This window comes from Diabrotica virgifera, chromosome 1 (genome assembly GCF_917563875.1).
Source record: "Diabrotica virgifera virgifera chromosome 1, PGI_DIABVI_V3a".
NCBI classification, from domain to species: domain Eukaryota; kingdom Metazoa; phylum Arthropoda; class Insecta; order Coleoptera; family Chrysomelidae; genus Diabrotica; species Diabrotica virgifera.
In genome coordinates this window covers 252,329,657-252,351,447 of record NC_065443.1, presented here as the reverse complement: position 1 = coordinate 252,351,447, position 21,791 = coordinate 252,329,657, and the positions used below count along the sequence as shown (strand labels likewise).

General features: G+C 33.6%; 1 protein-coding gene across 1 annotated transcript in view; it reads left to right on the top strand.

Moving 5' to 3' along the window:
* The window catches only part of LOC114335032 (arf-GAP with dual PH domain-containing protein 1-like), a 40,069-nt gene extending 26,431 nt beyond the window's left edge, over positions 1-13,638 (top strand). The window contains exons 3-6 of the mRNA XM_028285189.2: positions 2,669-2,926; positions 5,935-6,263; positions 7,496-7,687; positions 7,792-13,638. Of these exons, the coding sequence (XP_028140990.1) occupies positions 2,669-2,926; positions 5,935-6,263; positions 7,496-7,687; positions 7,792-7,856 (844 nt within the window). The 3' untranslated portion in view covers positions 7,857-13,638. The remainder of the gene's footprint in view (positions 1-2,668; positions 2,927-5,934; positions 6,264-7,495; positions 7,688-7,791) is intronic.
* The last annotated feature ends 8,153 nt before the right edge of the window (positions 13,639-21,791 follow it).

Sequence of the window (21,791 nt, the reverse complement as noted above, 5' to 3'; positions counted from 1 at the left end):
TAAATTTCATGTGAAAGTAGGATTGCACCAAGGCTCGGTGCTTAGTCCGTATTTATTCTCATTAGTTTTGGACCAGATAACAGCGAAACTACAGGGTAACATTCCATGGTGCTTAATGTATGCTGATGATGTCCTGTTAGTAGGAAATAGTGAAAGAGACTTAGAATAAAAACTGGAACAGTGGACACGAGCTCTGGAGGAAAAAGGTTTAAAACTTAGTAGGACAAAGACAGAGTATTTGGAATGTTCATTTAAAGATGGAGTTACTACAAATAAAATGGTATCTTTGGATGGTGAACTGATTGTAAAAAGCAATAGTTTTAAGTACCTGGGATCGGTATTACAGAGTAATGGAGAAATAGATGGAGTTGCGTGCAGTAGAATTAGGGCTGGATGGATGAAGTGGAAGGAAGCGAGTGGTGTGTTGTGTAACAGAAAAGTTCCAATGAAGCTGAAAGGAAAATTCTATAAAACAGCCATAAGACCGGCTATGATGAACGGAACTGAATGTTGGGCAGTGAAAAATAAAGAGGAACAACGAATGCATGTGGCGGAGATGAAAATGCTTAGATGGATGAGTGGAGTAACAAGAAAGGATAAAATTAAAAATGAGTATATTAGGGGAAGTCTAGGTGTGGCACCAATTGATGCCAAAATGGGAGAGCATAGGTTGAGATGGTTTGGTCATGTTCAATGTCGAGACGTTAATCATCCAATACGAAGAGTAGCTGAAGTGCAGATTCCTGGAAGGAGTAGGAGAGGAAGACCAAAGAAGACGGGGGAGACGATTAGGCAGGACATGTTGGTAAAGGGGATTAATATTGATATGACCCAGGATAGAATTGTGTGGAGAAATCCGACCCTAAGCCGGATAAGGCAAAGAGAATGATGATGATATTAAATAAAAAAGATTGTCGATCTCTTGTCCGACAAAGTACCCCGCACAAACCTTGTGGAAATTAGGTCCCAGTGGATTTCGTTCATACTTTGGGGAAATACTCTTTGCATCCTGATAAAAAATTCTCATGGGCACAACTCAATCGTATGAAGGATTTTCAAGATATAGAGGCACAAACTCGGAAAATTATAAGATTTACTGGGTATTCCAATTCCCTGAGTTACTGGTTATCTGGCAACATGTAGAAGTTTGGATCAAGGAAAAGTACTAGTAGTCTAGGATTTTTTCCTGGCTATCCAATGGCGACCTTTACTTTGACCTTGACCTTCAACGGACGTCATCTTCTAGAGTTTCGAGGGTTTTCGGCATTAAATTGATATAAACAGATTACTCATGGGTTTTTGGGACCGCTAAACACGAATATGCCATCAGAATTGACCTCAGAGGACGTGGTGGCCAGGGCCACTGCAAGTGACGTCATCTTCTAGAGTTTCGATGGTTTTCGGCATTTAATTGATGCAAATGAATTACTGGAGGGTTTTTCGAGGTCGCTAAACACGAATATGTCACCAGGACCGACTCCCGGAGCACCTGGTTTCCAAGGTCAATGGAATGGGCTCCTGGAGTTTCGAGGGACTTTGGTACCACATTAATACAAACGGATTAGTTATAGGTGTTTGGGGTTGCTGAAAACGAATACGTGATCAGCACAGACACAGGAGCACCTGGTTCCTAAGACAGGTTATCTTCTGGAGTTAAAAACCTAAGAGTAATCCATTTCATTCCTCCGAAACTCTAGAAGATAATCTGTCTTAGGCACCAGGTGCTCCTGTGTCTGTGCTAATCACGTATTCGTGTTCAGCAACCCCAAAAACCTATAACTAATCCGTTTGCATTATTGTAGTACCAAAGACCCTCGAAACTCCAGGAGCGCCTTTCATTGACCTTGGAAACCAGGTGCTCCGGAAGTCGGTTCTGGTGGCATATTCGTGTTTAGCGACCTCAAAAAAACCCTCCAGTAATTATTCGCATCAATTAAATGCCGAAAACCCAATTGAAAAGAAAATGCCAATTCTGATGGCATATTCGTGTTTAGCGATTCCAAAAACCCATGAGTAATCTGTTTATATCAATTTAGTGCCGAAAACCCTCGAAACTCTAGAAGATGACGTCCGTTGAAGGTCAAGGTTAAAGTAAAGGTCGCCATTGGATAGCCAGGAAAAATCCTAGACTACTAGTACCTTTTCTTGCTCAAAACTTCTACATGTTGCCAGATAACCAGTAACTCAGGGAATTGGAATACCCAGTAAATCTTATAATTTTCCGAGTTTGTGCCTCTATATCTTGAAAATCCTCTATACGATCCAGATGTGCCCATGAGAACTTCTTATCAGGATGCTTCAAAGAGTATTTTCCCAAAGTATGAACGAAATCCACTGGGACCTAATTTCCATAAGGTTTGTGCGGGGTACTTTACAGCCGCGTTTCGTTAGTGCGACAACGTAAATATGTTGAATGACGCGGGACGCGGAAACGCGGGCAACCTGCACTCTGAATTTTTTCAGAAAGTGGTAGACTCACTCAAACGAAGCAGTTAAGACCATTTTTAAGACTTTTGTAATCATCTTCCAAAAAGGACGATGGACAAGAAGTACTGTGGACTAATAGATTTTTTTTAAACATCTGAATATATTATTTGTAATGATTGGTGTAATTTATTAAAATTTAGATGCTCTATATCTATATGATATTAATGAATAATTGTTTTAGGGTATTGATTGAACAATGGATCAGAGCAAAATATCAAAGAGAAGAATTCTGTCACCCTGAAAGGCAGGTTTACACTAGTGGTAACATGCAGGGTTTCCTTATGAAAAGGGGTAAAGAGGACAGCAAATACCAACCCAGGAAATTTGTGTTGTCTGAGGCTGATGATACTCTGAAATATTTCGTTAGGGAAAACAAAGAACCTAAGGCCATACTTCGGATATCGGAATTAAATGTGGTGTTTGCTCCTGAGAAAATAGGGTAAGGTTTTTCTGGTTTTAAAGGTAGAAACCCATTAGCGCATACGGATACCACTTGGTATCGCAAATTAGTTAACATCAAGTTAACTAATGGTATTAACCCACAAGTTAAGTCAAGAATATAGAAGCGCGTGCGCTTTGTTTACCTGTTCACTGGACGGTCAACTTTCAGTTTGTGCAGGTTGTAGGTTGTTTTACTTGTGTTTGGTGGTCATATAGTCATTTTCCTAGATCTTTCTTTTGTTCTTAAAAAATATATTCTCGGTCTTAATGGGTTAATAAAATTCCCAATAACATATTTAGTAACAAGTCTTTATTATTATTGAAAGAATCTTGTTAGTAGATGATTGAATATTATCAGTAGTAATTGCACAAGAGCTTTAAAATTATCGATTTGTTTCCCGAGTGACACTTTCGACAGTTTAAATTATGTCAGCGTTACGAGGGCAACAAGTCGATAATAATTTTAGAGCTCGAGTGTAATTCGCTGAGATTATTTCATGAATAAAACTGTCTTTTTAAATCATTTGAACTAATATTTTATTGATAACTTCACCTGAATATTTGCTAAACCTGTTTCCTGGTGTTCTCTGTGATAAGTTGTAAATCATTAATTGTCATTAATGTCACTTAATGTTCATTTTTGCGTAGGAACGAAGGGCATCTGACGTAATGCTTGACGACGGGATATTATCAAAAATTATCACTGTAATTTTTATTTCTGTAGCTTTCTATTGGTTAGAATCTCCCATGAATGAAATAATCATATAATTTGAATTAATATACAATTACAATTTACAATATTATGAAGGAAATATCCAGGTATTCTTTTTCTTCTTCTAAGGCACTACACCCCAAATTGAGCCTTGGCCTCCTTTAATTTTTGCCTTCACCCTTGTTTGTCTGTGGCTGCTCTTCTCCACACACTGACTCCTAAAGGACTTGTGCGTCGCTGTTTACTGTGTCTTCACAGCGCTTTCTTGGCTTTCCAACCGGTCTCTTTCCCTGTATTCTAGCGTTCAGTGCTCTTCTTGGTAGCCTATCTTCTCCCATTCTTATCAAATGTCCGGCCTATTGCAATTTTCGTGTTATAATGATGTCTGACAGGGGTGTTTCCTTATACAGTTAATAGAGCTCGTTGTTGTATCGACTTTGAAGATTCTCCTTTCCCTCACAGATCCTAGTGTTCTCCTCAGTACTTTCCTTTCGAATGTGTCGGGTTTGTTTTTGGATGTTTCTTTCGGGGCCCTTGCTGCACTGCCATAGCATGCTATTGGTCGAATTAAGGTTTTATAGATTGATTATATAGCTTATATAGATTTTACATGAAAAAATAATGGCAGTTTGCTCTATAAACGTATGTCCGCAAATGCTTTGTTTCCGAGATACAGGGTGTTGAAATTTTTATTTCAAACTGCCAATTTTTTTATTGCTCTAAGACCGGTTGAGATATGAAAATTACATTTGGTGGGTTTCAAAACGTAGTTATTGCGCATTTTTTGGCTAACAAATAATTTTATATTCATCATTGGCGCGCCTACGGGTAATGGTCTGAATTTTTTTAAAGAAAAAAATGGTACGCCACTGAGATATTTCAAATTAAAAATTATTTTTGTATTCCACGTTTAATTTATGAAAAAGAACCTTTCTTGTATTTTTTCCCTATGGTTTATGCGAAAAAGTAAAACATATTCAAGCGCATTTTTCATTTCTTAATACATTGTCAAGAACTCTCCAATATTATAATACCAAAGTAGAACAATAACAGAAAATATTACTAAAAATATTTTAACTCGGTGCAAAGCTACAACAAATGTTCAAAATTACCTCCTTTAAAGGTGACATAATAATTTTATATTCACCATTGGCGCCCGTACAGGTAATGGTCTGATTTTTTTAAAGAAAAAAAAAAATAGTACGCCACTGAGAAACGTCAAATTAAAAATCATTTTTGAATTCCTCGTTCAATTTACGACAAAAAATCATTCTTGTCTTTTTTTCATATGCGGCGCCGTTTTTATACAAAAAAAAAAATAAAACATCTTAACGCTTACAAATTATTCGAGGTAGATTCCATGTGCATATAAGTTATTTCAAGTAAACGCTACGATATTTTATTTTTTTTTGCATAAAAACTGCGCCTCATATGAAAAAAAAAAGACAAAAACGATTTTTTGTCGTAAATTGAACGAGGAATTCAAAAATGATTTTTAATTTGACATATCTCAGTTGCGCACTATTTTTTTCTTTAAAAAATTCGGGCCATTACCCGTACGCGCGCCAATGGTGAATATAAAATTATTTGTTAGCCAAAAAATGCGCAATAACTACGTTTTGAAACCCACCAAATGTAATTTTCCCACCAAATGTAATGTACTTTTAAAGGAGGTAATTTTGAACTGTAGCCTTGCACATAGTTAAAATCTTTTTAGAAATATTTTCTGTTATTGTTCTAGTTTGGCATTATTATATTGGAGAGTTCTTGATAATGTATTACGAAATGAAAAATACGCGCGAAGATGTTTTATTTTTTTCCATAAAAACGGTGCACCATATGAGAAAAGACAAGAAAGGTTCTTTATAATAAATTAAACTTGGAATACAATAATAATTTTTAATTTGAAATATCTCAGTGGCGTACTATTTTGTTCTTTAAAAAAATTCAGACCATTACCCGTAGGCGCGGCAATGATGAATATAAAATTGTTATTTGTTTGCAAAAAATGCGCAATAACTACCTCTTGAAACCCACCAAATTTAATTTTCATAGCTTAAAAGGTCTTAGAGCAATAAAAAATTCGCAGGTTGAAAAAAAAAATTTCAACACTCCGTATCTTGGAAACGAAGCATTTGCGGACATACATTTATAGAGCAAACTGTCATTATTTTTTCATGTAGAATTACCCCTTAAAGTTTTTCATACTTATTTACTAACACCCTGTATATGGGAGAGGGCAAAAAGCCAGTGTATTACCAAAATTGTATTAATAGAAATCAAACCTCTTTCAGCTATCCAAACTCTATGCAGCTGACCTTCTTGAAGGAGGGTACTACTCGGCACATATATCTCTACCATGATGATGCAGAAGTAATATCAAATTGGTACATGGCTGTCAGGTGTGCTAAGCTTCACAGATTGCAAGTAGCCTATCCTTCAGCCAGTGAGTGCGATCTGGTGAACTACCTTACTGAAGATTTTGCCAAAGAGGGCTGGTTGTGGAAAACTGGCCCAAGGACCTCAGATGGATTCAAAAAGAGGTGGTTCACACTTGATAACAGGAAGTTGATGTACCATGATGAACCTATGGATGCCTATCCCAAAGGAGAAATATTTTTAGGTAAGTCTGAAAATATAGTATATGCCTGTATATACCTTAGGATCACGATTTGTGAGTCTCTGTTTTTGAATTGGTTAACAACACTGTGTTATGGCGTCATTTCAACCTCCCATGATCTCATCAGGTGGGGGGGGGGGAATACAAAATCAAACATGAAACCCTAACAAATAATTTCCTAACTGTTTCCCACTAAAGTGGTAAGCTTACAAAGGCACCATCTACTTTGTTGACCGTGAACGAAAACAATTTATTAATATTGTTTTCTGGCCTATACGAAATGTGCTAAACATGTTCTAGCAAAAGCTTGCTATCCGTTTGATGTATTGTTAAGACAGTAGATGACATAGGAGCACCATTTGTCAATCTCTGTTTGAATTGGTAAACAACACAGGAAAGAAAATACATATGTATATTTGCAAATCTCTAGGGTTTCTATGGTTTATGTGTACTTTCTTTGAATCCAGCCACCAATCTGATAGGATAACTAAGCATCATGAGGTGTCATACCACTATATTCTTCTTTTAGTGCCTATTCCTTTCGAATATTGGCGATCATTCTGGCTATAATTATTTTATTAACTGATGCTAATTGATTAGTTGTTGTTGTGGAGAACCATTTCCTCAGGTTCTTTAACTATGATATTCTTCTTCTCCCAATTCCTCGCTTTCCGAATACTTTACCTTGAAGGATTACCTTCAGTAATCTGTATTTAGTTCCGTTTCTCATTATGTGTCCGAGATGTTCTAACTTTCTCCTTTTAATGGTATACATCACCTCTCTTTCTTTGCCCACTCTTCGTAATACGGTCTCGTTGGTTATGTTGTCCGTCCATGATATCCTTAGGATTCGCCTGTATAGCCACATCTCGAAGGCTTCAAGTTTTTTCTTCATTGCTTCAGTGAGTGTCCAGGATTCAACTCCGTAATACAATATTGAGAAGATATAACATCGTAGGAGCCTTATTTTTATCTCCAGATTAAGGTTGTGGCTTTTAAAGAGTTTGGCCATGTTATTGAGTGCACTCCTAGCCTTCTATATTTTACATTTTATTTCTTGTGAGTGATCCCATTGTTCGTGCACTATTGTTCCAAGATAGTTATACTGTTTTACTTCTGTCCACTGGTGTATTATTGATAAGTAGTTGGGCGTCTCTAATTTTATTTTTGCTGATGATCATACCACTATAATGTTTAGTATTTATTTACTGATTACTCATAATATTTTATTATAGGGCACACTCTAGATGGCTATGGCATTAGAATAGGAGTTTCTCATGGAGTTAAGGACCAAGGCTTTAGCTTTTCTCTAACAACTCCAGATCGGGTCTATAATCTTTCTGCGAGTACAGAACATGATAGAGACCACTGGATTGAGGTCATCCAAAGAGTGCTGGAAAGACCATTAACACCTCAAGACTCTGCAAGTAAGTAGCTGTTGAACTAAATTGAATGCACTTTTTTTCTTGTTGAATGTGTCATATATATTTTTGAAATCTATGATAGTTTAATAATGGTGTTTATTTTTTAGTTTCCGGGCGGCTAATAAGGAAGAGAGCAAACACTAACTCGATCAACATATTTTCCCAAAGGTAGTTAAGATTAAAAAACGAACAATTGATGTTTCTATCGACCTAGTCTTCTAGTTATACTTATCGATAACCGCGTATATCAAGTAATATACAACCATCTCCTAAATACTCATAATAGAAGTAACCCTATTCTTAATTTTTAAGAAAGGTTTTTATTATTTATCCTTAAAGCAACTTTACATTCTGCATTTTTTTGGAGCAATACATAGTGCTTCCTTTTACTGTAGTTTACATTGATATAATGTAAGGCAAGAAAATAGAAACGAGAATGATAGTTGACTGATTAGTATGTATCATTTCATGTATTTCCATTTTCTCTAAACAAAATATGTAATTTGGATGTAGAAGCTAAAAATTTAGGTTAAGCACCTTATTCAATGTGCTGTAATGTAAAATGGCTTTAAGTAATTTTTTTGAAGAATATACCCTGATAAAATTGTTAATTTAAAATCTTACACGAAACTTATAGATTTCTTGGCCTTTTTAAGATAGATAGTTTGTTATGTCTAAAGAAATATAAAACATAAACAAAGATAAAAGACAGATAAAAATCATAACAGATTAAAATTGGGAGAAAAATACTCCTCGAATGAAAAAAAAAATCACTAAAAGGTATCTAGACTAAGCATCAAAATTAACGCACCACCTTAAAAATGGGACATTTTTAATGTCTGGTATTTTATAAACTGTTGTCCGATTTGATTGATTTTTTTAGTATATTATAGCTTTATTCTTCAGGAATATCAATGTAATAATATTATTGCTAAAGAGGTAAGTGTCATTGTATACCGGGTGTAACAATGATAGTGTGTTTTTTCCTCAAAGTTTGGAACACTCTGTGGATTATTGTAGCGTATATAAAATATTGAAATTAAAACTCAACTGTAGCCTTAGGCTTTCTTAACATTTTGATTTTTGTTTCATTCGCTTATGTTGGATAATAAAAAAGTTAGGTACTTTAACAACTAACCATGTTATTCATCAATACAGGGTGTTTCTAAATAAATGCGACACACTTTAAGGGGTAATTCTGCATGAAAACCTAATGGCCTTTTGCTTAATAAACATATGTCCACAAATATACCGTATATCCACCGATATACGGGATGTTGAATTTTTTCTTACAAACGAACGATTTATTTATTGCTCTAAAAGCGGTTGAGATATGCAAATGAAATTTGGTAGGTTTTAAGGGGTAGTTATTGCTCAATTTTTGACATGAAATTAAGAATTTTATATTCACCATTGGCGTGCATACGGGTATAAACATTTTAGATACATCCCGTATGCACGCCAATGGCGAGTATAAAATTCTTAGTTGTATGTCAAAAAATACGCAATAACCTACCTCTTAAAACCTACTAAATTTCATTTGCATATCTCAACCGCTTTTAGAGCAATAAATAAATCGTCAGTTTGTAAGAAAACAATCAACATCCCGTATCTCGGAAACGAAGCATTTGTGGACATATGTTTATTAAGCAAACGGCCATTATTTGTTCATGCATTACGGCCATTACCCCTTAAAATGTGTCGCACTTATTTAGAATCACTATTGATGAATAACATGGTTAGTTATTAAAGTACCTAACTTTTTATTATCCCACATAAGCGAATGAATCAAAAAGAAAAATATTAAGAAAGCCTAGAGCTACAGTTAAGTTTTCATTTCAATATTTTATATATGCTAGAATATTCTATGGTTATGCCCGGTATACAATGATACTTACCTGTTTAGCAATATTATTACATCGATATTCTTGAAGAGTAAAGCTATATTATACTAAAAAAATCACTAAAATCGGACAACGGGTTTAGGAAGTACGAGACATCAAAAATGTCTCATTTTTAAGGTGGTGCGTTAATTTTAATGCTTAGTGTATTAATTTTTGCTTTAAATTGATAAAAGTTAAGAGCTTTTATTCTAGCTGGCAGGTACTATGTTATAAAACTTATTGGCTAAATACCTTGAACTATTTCTGGATCTCTAAAGGCGGCCAAATTCTGGTATAAGTTTACTGTTGTTTCTAGTGGGATAACTAGTGAGTTGGCTAAGATTTTGTTTAATGTGCAACAGACACTTCATAATATAGACAAGGTAAAGTTAAGATTTTAAAAGCTCTAAAGGAGTTTCTGCAGTCTGCTCTATAACCGAGCCCAGAGATAATACAAACACTTTCTTTGTAGTCCAAACACTTTATCAATATGACAAGAGTGACCCCAGGAAAAAACAGCATAAGTTAGATAAGCATGGAAGTTACTGTGATAAGCCATAGTTTCCCTGAAAGTCACTTGTACAAGTTTCTTGAGAAGGAAAAATTGTGGGGTTTTTTTTTCGATAAATTAACTATGTATATGTTGTTTCCAGACAGTGGCTAGCTAGCCCCGCTGGGGCCCCATATCAAAGTTTGTCGCGGAACTCTTTTCCACTACTGATATGGAATGGTGCTAAAAAATGTTCAATAAAAGAAGCAAAAACGCTTGTATAGAATAGAATGGGAATATGCTTTGTTGTCACAGAAAATTTTACAATTTTATGGACAAAGCTTACAAAGAGTCGAAAAAAAAAACAATAACAAATACAGTTTACTGAAATTACATAAATCGTCAATATTATTACAAAATAAAAGATAATAAAATAAAACAAAACAATCTATTGCAAAATTTAAATAAATTGCAAATTACATAATACAACCTTAGGTAATAAGTTTTGCATATAACATCCAAATATAGATAATAATAATAAATCTAGTAAACTCTACGAAAAATAGATTTGAATTGTTGAGACTCATTGTTTGAAAACAGATTCAGTTTTTTCAAACCAAGGATGAATGGACATTGAAAATGAGCTTACACACAGAAGCTCTGTTCTTATGGTATAACGGCGAGCGGACGGCAAGTAGATATACCTAAATACAATTTATAGATAAAGAACAGATTACACGAAAATATACCCAAACAATACACACTGTTACAAATATTCAAAGGTAAAGCGATTACAAAAATTGCAATTTGGCATTATACATTATACAATGTCGCACACACAGCCAACGGTGAATGTACAATGAAAGGTAGCTTGAAAACAAAAAAAAGCTCTGTTGTTATGGAATAACGGCGAGCGGCAGAGAATATAAAATAGATAAATATAATTTATAGATAGATAAAGAATCCGTTACACGAAAATGTCGATAACCAAACAATATACACTGTGTTAATAGTGAAATAATTGTTCAATTTTTTAAAATGGAATTTTATATCGACATGCCACGTTGGGGCCGCTGAATGTCGGGGGCCCCGTATAATTGATACGGCGGTAGCTACGCCTCTGTTTCCAGATTAATCCTGCATCCAAATGTACCCCTAGAAACTTCGCCTCAGTTGCACATTATGGTAGAGCAATGTGTCCAATACCAGTGTTATTTCTTAAATTGAAATTAACAGTTTGTGATTTAGATTTGTTCAAAGAGAGGCGGTTAGTTAAAAACCAATTGAATAAGTTTTTTCACATGTTTGGCAATCAAGAGTGTCAAATGTCAAATTCAGAAATATTCAGATAGCTTACATAGGAAGTAGTGTCATCAGAAAATAAAACAATGTTAACTGCTTCATTAAGAATGATATGGCACGTAAAAAGCCTCTATCAAATACTTATAGGAAAGAAGAACCTATTGGTGGAGATGATGGCCAAAGGTTATATTTTCAAAACAGTCATAGTGAAACATTAACAGATTCCAGTGGCGACGCGTTACCAAAGTGTTACCAAAACCAGATACAAAAAATCTTATTTAAAAAAATGAAGATATGGCTTCAATAATAATCATTTTGTATATCACTTGATCGCTCGAAAAAACAGTTGATGTTTCTAGATGTTGGCAAAATTTTTGGTCTTTTTTGGAAATTAATGTTAACAATTCCCTGTAATTGCCTCGATTGTCAGAGTCGTCGCCCTCAAAATGACCACAAAACGCTAATTCTTGTTTGGCTAAAAAACATACGATATCTGTTATAAGTGTGCTAAGGATATACCTATCTATTTTTTTGTTAACAAACTCATTATGTTTAGCAATATTTGCTTTAAAAGCTTGGTTAAGAGAACTTTCGATTCTTGTTTTGCCAAACTGAATCAAATTGGGTATACATCTTACATGTAGGTAAGGGAGAAATTTCATGTCTCCTTTCTAAAATTCTAAAACTATTTAAATCGTGAACCTGGTCCACCCATTTTTTCTGTAGAAACCAGAAGACATGGCCAACAATACAGTCTATTTTTCTTGCAACCACATAACCAAGGATTTTCACTGTACCAACTAAATTTAAAATATCGAACTACTTTTTTTGATTCTTTTTTTAAATTGTTTAAAATAGGTCTTTCATTTTATAAAGTGCAACTGAGTCACATAAACTCGCCAATATTTTCGTATGTCTACGAGTAGTTGGCTATTTACTGAATTAGGTACTAATAACACATAATATAATAATATATTTCTATTGGTAAAAATATAGGTAAATGGAATTATTCACCGTCATAAAATATTTATTTGCAAGATTTTTAACTGTTACCAATGGTAACAGTGGTTACATGGACGCTTCGCCAGTGACAGATTCATAGAATTATATTGGAAATAACCAAAAGAAACAACAGTAAATAATAACTGAGATTTTGAGCCAATTATTCTTATTTACCTTCACTACAAATCTTGGCATTCTTCGTCTTGAATCTGTCAGTCAGTCTTAAAAAGGTCTAAATATTTCTATAATAGTGTTTATGGAATAATATCTCTTTGAACAGTGAATTGAATATTTTGTGTATAAAATAATCATCATGAATTTCGAGATTTACCTGTAATATTACACAAAAATGTTCCTAATTTTTGTTTAAAGACAGAATAAATAATAGTATATGTAGACTTGTGACATAGTGACAGATGGGTTGGAAAAAGAGTATGGATGAATAGAGAAACTTAATTATGATGCGAGTGTGAGTGATACCACATGAGCCGCGTAGCAGCGGATGTCGTATAGAATACGAGCGTCATAATGGCAATTTAATTCGAGTTGTATACATGATTTTTTCTACGATCATTCACAACAACAAAAATATATTCAAAGTTATTTATTTTATAACACCAACAAATTAATTAGTTATCTGTTTAGATTAATTATTTTGTTTTACAAATTGTTGTACAATTTTATTGCGCTGGTTGATGAGGTTCCTGTCATCGATGGTGTGACATGAATTTTTTTATTAAATAGGTTGTATTCGATGGAATTTAAAATTTGGTTTATTCTATGTTGATTTTGTTTCGAAAGGATTCCCAATATACTTTTCTGTCACTGATGTGGATTTTCATCCGCCGTGATGTTTAGTAAAGCAATGTCCAGTACATGGTGTTGGATTAGGTAGATTTAAAAATTTGGCTATTCCTTTTACCAGATTACCATTGATTCCAATATTTTGAACTGTTCTTTTTCCATTGTAATAATTCGTGAAAAACTTTTACATCATATAATTTTGTGGCCGAAGATTTATACAGGGTGTTAGTAAATACGTATGAAAAACTTTAAGGGGTAATTCTACATGAAAAAATAATAATTTTTTTTTTAATTTCGAATTTTTTATTGCTCTAAGACCTTATAAGCTATGAAAATTAAATTTGGTTGGTTTCAAGAGGTAGTTATTGCGCATTTTTTGGCAAACAAATAACAATTTTATACTCATCATTGGCGCGCCTACGGGTAATGGTCTGAATTTTTTTAAAGAAAAAATAGTACGCCACAGATATTTCAAATTAAAAATTATTTTTATATTCCACGTTTAACTTATGATAAATAACCTTTCTTGTCTTTTTTTCATATGGTGCACCGTTTTTATGCAAAAAAATAAAAGATCTTCGCGCGTATTTTTCATTTCGTAATACATTATCAAAAACTCTCCAATATAATAATGCCAAACTAGAACAATAACAGAAAATATTTCTAAAAAGATTTTAACTATGTGCACGGCTACAACAAATGTTCAAAATTACCTCCTTTAAAGGTGACAGAGTAATTTTATAATTCACCACTGGCGCGCGTGCGGGTAATGTCCCGATTTTTTTAAAGAAAAAAATAGTACGCCACTGAGACATGTCAAATTAAAAATCATTTTTAAATTCCTCGTTCAATTTACGACAAAAAATCGTTTTTGTCTTTATTTCATATGATGCCCCGTTTTTATGCAAAAAAAATATCTTAACGTTTACAAAGTATTTGAAATAAGTTTCTATGCATATGGAATCTACCTCGAATAATTTGTAAGCATTAAGATGTTTTATTTTTTTGCATAAAAACGGCGCCTCATATGAAAAAAAGACAAAAATGATTTTTTGTCGTAAATTAAACGAGGAATTCAAAAATTATTTTCAATTTGACGTTTCTCAGTGGCGTATTATTTTTTTTTCTTTAAAAAATTCAGACCATTACCTGTACGGGTGCCAATGGTGAATATAAAATTATTCTGTCACCTTTAAAGGAGGTAATTTTGAACATTTGTTGTAGCTTTGCACCTAGTTAAAATATTTTTAGGAATATTTTCTGTTATTGTTCTACTTTGGCAGTGGCGGCTCGTGATTTTTACAATAGGGGAGGCTATACCTAACTGTAAAATATCTAGACAAATTTGCACTAGCAAAAAAATGCGCCAAAAAATGTAATTTAAGGCCCCATCTTTTGACCATTTTTTATTTACATTTCATAATATCATCCTAATTCATAATTTCATGATATCATCATTTTAAAAATAGTTAGTCTAATAATAAAAGTTTAATACCAAAGTTTGTGTCGTTTATTTGTTAACAATTCCATCTATTTGTAAATAGATACCTATGCATATCAAAATAAATACAGATTTGAAGTTTTGCAGTCCATACATAATGAAGCTTCAAATTTTTTAAGATACTCAATTGAATTTTTTTAATTCTAAACGCGGCCTACTGCGAATTCAAAAACACGATAAATTACCGACATTTTGCTTTGAGTTAGAGATATCGGAAAAAGTTATTTGAGCAAGTTATTCCAAATATTATTATAACCCCACATACCAAATTTCATAACAAAATTCGCACTTTTAGATTTTTCATTATTTTTAGTCACGGCCCTAAAATTCGTTGTCCCGAGACGCACCCAACCACCCAACGGAGCTGAGAAGCTAATCTGCCTCCCTTGGTATATCTCCAGGCAGCGTGTGATGGCGCCGTAGATGCCACTGTTAGGAGACCGGGTCTCCTTAAACGCCTGCTGCGCTGCACGGAGCATTAGTAACGGAGAATGCTGTGCTTCTCGGCTCCGTTCGTGCATCTCGGGATAACCCAGGGTCCTGCCTACAATAATATGTAATAAAACTGAGACGCGATCATGCGTTCTAATGCTAATGCTCCGTACGTATGGATAATTAGTGATAATATGGAATTTACACGTTGTATAATAGTGAGAGTAATTGTTGTTTTCGCGATTCATGATAAACAAAACAGTATAGAGTGTGTAAAAAATTTATGGGGAGGCTGAGCCTCCCTTGCCTCCTCTGACGAGCCGCCACTGTACTTTGGTATTATTATATTGGAGAGTTCTTGATAATGTATTAAGAAATGAAAAATACGCTCGAAGATGTTTTATTTTTTTCTCATAAAAACGGTGCAGCATAGGAAAAAAAATACAAGAAAGGTTCTTTTTCGTAAATTAAACGTGGAATACAAAAATAATTTTTAATTTTAAATATCTCAGTGGCGTACCATTTTTTTCTTTAAAAAAATTCAAACCATTACCCGTAGGCACGCCAATGACGAATATAAAATTGTTATTTGCTTACCAAAAAATGCGCAATAACTACCTCTTGAAACCCACCAAATGTAATTTTCATATCTCAACCGGTCTTAGAGCAATAAAAAAATTGACAGTTTAAAGTAAAAATTTCAACACGCTGTATCTCGGAAACAAAGCATTTGCGGACATACGTTTATAGAGCAAACTGCCATTATTTTTGTATGTAGAATTATCCCTTAAAGTTTTTCATACTTATTTACTAACACCCTGTATATTTTTTCCAAATTTTCGTGTTGTGTGCGTTTTTGTGTCTCTTATCGTTACTAAAAGAGCTAAGTCAAACTCGGTAGTAATTTTATTCCAATTTATGTAATTCGTGTCTCTGCACGCTCCCATGATTCCAAAAATGCAAGCCACTTTTGTTAGTACATATTTTTGTAATTGTGCATAAGTAAATAGCTTTATTTCATTCGTGGAGAATATCTTGGCCTTGTTCGCTTTATAACCTGCAGATCTTCTCCTTAATAAGGATTGTAGTTTACAATATTTATTTATATCCACGTTCTTTCCAATGGAGAACATATACAGTGATGAGCGCGTTAATAACCGGCAAAATAACACAAAAGATGGAAAACATAATACATTGCGAAACAAAAAGAGATGAAACCAGTGGAGGTGGAAATTATCGTTATAAACGTATAAATTAACATTACATTACATAATTTCCCACCTTCAGACGTCTGTGACAGGAGTATTTTATAAAATTCTACTGTAACAGTGACATTTGTCATACTTCTCTGATACGTCTAAAGGTGGGAAACTATGTAATGTAATGTTAATTTATGCGTTTATAACGATAATTTCTACCTCCACTAGGTTCATCTCTTTTTGTTTCGCAATGTATTATGTTTTCCATCTTTTGCGTTATTTTGTCGGTGATTAGCACGCCTATTTGAATATTGAGTAATGGGTTCATGAGGTAGATGATTTAATTTTTTTTAACATCTCGTTGACATAAACCAGTGAAACATTTTCGAAAAAACTGTTTACCTTATTGTCAATTCTCCACTCCAAAAGTTACGAAAACATCTTTCTGTAAGTTGTTTGCTTGCTTATTTTTTTATTGCTTTTGTGAAGTTATTTGTTTCTCGTATATTTATTTCAGGTGGTGTTAAATTTTCAATATCAATATTTTCAGTAAAATTGTCAGTATGTTTAAATGTTTAAATATTGTGAACTGTCGAAGCGTATGCATTTGACTTGACATTGCGTATGCGCCACCTTCGATACAGAACGTCATCTCGCGATTCTATTGGTTAAAAACCTGTATCATAACGAAGCTCATTATGCTACAGATATTGAAATTGTAGTTGATATATTAAAGTATGAAAGTAGAAAAAATAGTTATGCAATTAATATCAAATTCCGTATTTGTGCTTTATTGCCGTGATCAGAAAATAGTAATATCAATTTCATTTGAAAACTTTTTTGCTAATATTAATTTGTTCTTGTTTCTCGAAATATTCAATTCACTGTATCAACTGTATACAAAATATGAAAATTAAGAATAATTGATATAATGATTTAGCATTAATCGGAAATAAAGAGCTTTCGATTTTATAATAATCAAAAAACTCGTGTAATAGTAATGTGTGATAAGCAATCCATGTAGTTTAGAAAGATTTCCAAATAATTGTTCATAATTGACACTTTTTTGAGTTAAGTGGATAAAAACTGAAGTAAAAGTAGCTGTCCTAATCTTTTTACACCTACTAATTGCTACAATAGTACAGCTTAAAATACCACCCCTTTCTCACCCTCTTTCTTTATTTTCTCCATATATGTAATAACTTAGAAAGTCATACTTAATTTTTCATTGTCCTAGATATACACATATAAGGACAGAATAATTTTTTCTAAACCTTTTTATAACAACTATTATTCATAATCAGTGTTGCGTAACCCTTAAGTACCCCATAAACTTTACTATAGTATGAATTTCAGTTACATTAATTCCTGCCTCATATTTTTACCACTAGTCATACCTATGTTGACTTTCTCATTTTATTCAGTTAGGTACATCAATCATCTTTGTGCTGGATGTCAAATAACTATATACTCATCAGAATATAAACTTCAACCTAGACATTGCTCATCATGTTTAATAGTTTAAAAAAATTTACTTATTTTCTCTGCCCTAAATGCATTTGATCATATGGGCAAATTATTCTTTTTCAACTATTAAAACAAAATAAGATCTTTATTTTTTAAAATACACCTCATGTATGGTTGGTTGCCTATCTTTAGCAATACATTTATTAAACCCCGCTGACAATTGGTTTTAAATAACGTTATTTTCACTCCGTATATTATTCTTGTTAGCTTAATAGTGAATATTTGTAATCCCAGCACACGATGTTTGTTGTTATTATTGAATTTTACCACAAATAATTTTTTTTTAAACTATTGGCTAGTGTACCTAACTACATATCAGTTCACAAAACTTCATGTTGCGCCGTCTGTATCGTACTGTCATCAGTCAGAAACGCTTTCACACCTGTCACCTGTAATCAGTTGGCTTTCACCTTTCTCGTTGTGAAGACAGAGAAATCAACTCAACCACCCACATACTCGTGGTATAGTTATATGATGCTTTGAGGTATATTTTGTTTAAATTTCACCCATCGCCAGGGTTTAATATACAGGGTGTCCCAAAAGTAGTGGAACGGTCGAATATTTCACGAACTAAACATCGGATCGAAAAACTGAAAATACGTGTTCAATCATTTTCAAAAATCTATCCAATGACACCAAACACCAACCCCCACTACACCCCCTGGAGGTGGGGTGGGGGGTAACTTTAAAATCTCAAATGGAAACCCCCAGTTTTTCTTGCAGATTTTAATTTGTTACATAAAAGTAAGCAACTTTTATTCAAGACATTTTTTCAAACTGTGGATAGATGGCACTATAATTGGGAAAAACGATTTATCCTGATACCATAGGTAAATTATAGAAACGGTCTAATATCTCACGAAATACACTTCCAAATGAGAAACTAAAAAACAGATTTTTAATCTTTTTCGAAAACCTATCGAATAACACCAAACATGACCCTCCAACCCACCCCCTGAATGTGGGGTGGGGGGTAACTTTAAAATCTTAAATAGCAACCTCCACTATTTTTTACAGATTCGGATCCGTCATGAAAAATGAAGCAACATTTATTCGAAACATTTTTTAGAATTGTTAATAGATGGCGTCTTAATTGGAAAAATTCGATTTATTAGCGCCATCTATCAGAAATTTTAAAAAATGTTTCGAATAAATGCTGCTTAATTTTTTATGACGAATCCGAATCTGCAATAAAAAGTGGGGGATTTAAGATTTTAAAGTTACCCCCACCCCACATCCAGGGGGTGGGTTGGAGGGTCATGTTTGGTGTTATTCGATAGGTTTTCAAAAAAGATTAAAAATATGTTTTTTGGTTTCTCATTTGGAAGTGTATTTCGTGAGATATTAGACCGTTTCTATAATTTACCTATGGTATCAGGATAAATCGTTTTTCCCAATTATAGCGCCATCTATCCACAGTTCGAAAAAACATCTTGAATAAAATTTGCCTACTTTTACGTAACGAATCCAAATTTGCAAGAAAAACTGGGGGTTTCCATTTAAGATTTTAAAGTTACCCCCCACCCCACCTCCAGGGGTGTAGTGGGGATTGGTGTTTGGTGTCATTGGATAGATTTTTGAAAATGATTGAACACATATTTTTCAGTTTTTCGATCCGATGTTTAGTTCGCGAAATATTTGACCGTTCCACTACTTTTGGGACACTCTATATAACAGGCCAATGTAAGACTTTTGGTCGGCATTTTGTGAGTAGAGCTTGTGAGTATAACCTAATTTTTTATCTTGGTCAACCTTTAAATTTTTACTCTTGTCTTCACTAATTATGGCTATACTTATTTTAGGCTTAGAGCACTGATGATGCTCTCTTTAGAGCGAAAACGTTCTTTTTTAATGTAGCCCTTTATTGGGGTTTAAATAAATATACCTTTTACACAGAAGATTTTCTTCTTCAATTTTTGTAATTAAGTGTATACAGCCAGCTACAGGAAATTTCTCCTTATGGATCTTAAAATACCACGCACTTTTACAGCATTTCTAGTTCTGTAGTTAGGAACAAGTCTACAATCTAAGCCAATATCTTTTTCTTCTCGTAGCACTACAACTCGGGGTGGGTCTTGGCTGACTGCATAACTCGCTTCTATCTCGAACGATCGTCCATGATAGTTGGATCAGTGGGTGGCCTCATTGTTCTTAAATCTGACCACATATTGTCTCTCTCCATCGTATTCGTGGGCGTCCTAAGGGCCTTCTTCTTGTGGGGGCTTCCTCCCAGGTTAACTTGGAAAGGCTATTATTAGCGGAGTCTGTGGACATGGCCAGCACATCTTAGACGTTGATATTTAATTTCTTGGACTACGTCGCTCGTCCTATACATCTACTTAGCTCAACATTTTTGTTCTCATTCGGTATTGGCTGCTGTTAGGGTCTTGATGATGTCCAAAGATTCTTCTGAGGATTTTACTCTCAAAACATTTTTATAAATATCAAGCTAAAAACTTATAATGATAAAAAGGCACACGAGACTAAAGTCATCCTGGGCAAAGAATATCTGAACGTTTTTGCAGCTGTTTAGTACTACAATGGCAGCATCCTCTTTTCTTTGCTCGACCCAGTTGAATTGATGGACCAAGTTTAGAGCTTGCTATCAATTATTAAGGTTAATTTACACCATGAAAAACAGAAAATCTAACCTCTAATAGATGCTTTCAACGATTTAACAAGAAACTATTGTAAAAAACGGAAATCAGTAAGGCATCTTATAATTTTATAAGAAAACATTGCAATACTTACTTTTACTTCAATTTATCACTACGAGATCATTAAAATCAGTGTAAAAAAGCGCGCGAAACCCATGATTGTAATAAAAGCTCACCAGTGACGATTTGTACCACTGTATGACGCCATTTTAGTTTTTTGATCAAAAGATGGCATTACTCGTACTGAGGGCTACAATATCACGTAGAGTAAAAAATCTCCGCGTATAAGTTACGGAAAACATCAAGTGGTACAAGTATGTACCACTAACCTATAAAGGGTTAAATTATTAAATATAATATACTATTCAACATAGTTTATTTTAGACTTTTTTAAATCAATGTTCTAATGCTTACCGGTGTCGATTTGTACCACTTTTTGACGCCATTTTAGTTTTTTCATCAAAAGGTGGCGTTACTCGTACTGAGAGCTACAATATCACGTAGAGCTATCTAGAGAATCTACGCATACTAAGTTACGGAAAACATCCAGCGGTACACATATGTACCATTAACCCATAAAGGGTTAAACTATTAAAATATGCTATAATATTAAAGATACATTATTTTAAACTTTTTTTTTTAAATAAATTTGTACTTTAAATAAATTTGTGTTTATCACACATTCCTAGCCTTTTCTGTATATTTTTCGGATGTAAAAATTTAATCATAAAACATATCTCGATATGATTTTTGTGTTTACATATTTAACTAAACAAACTCGGAACTAAACAAACTTTACAAAGTTTATTGTAAAAACCTAGTTATACTAGCTAGCACTTTTCTTGACTTTTAAATTAATATTAATAAGTATTATACTATTTCTGTGAGGTAAGCTGTAAGAAACAAGAACTTTTTGACATACATTTTTTATTGATTCAATGTAAACACGAACTGGGGCAAAACACAATATGCATAGACAAATTTTACATATGGCTTTATTATCTAAAAATTTACATGTTTATTTACATTGGATTACACATATCACAGCTTGACATATAAGGGAGCATGTAAAATATAAATATGTCCTAAAAGTTTTGGCACAAAATATTTATCGAATTTTTTTTGTTAATGAAGAAATTTATTTAAACACTAACTAGTTATCATAAATTATAACTCAATGCTTATTAAGGGGCTATCCTAGTGTAAAAGTACGAAATTCATATACTTTTTTGGGAATCTCTAAAATAAAAAGTACCACGATACACAAAGACCGGTATGCCTATACGCACGCTAGCTCATGCGTGACGTCA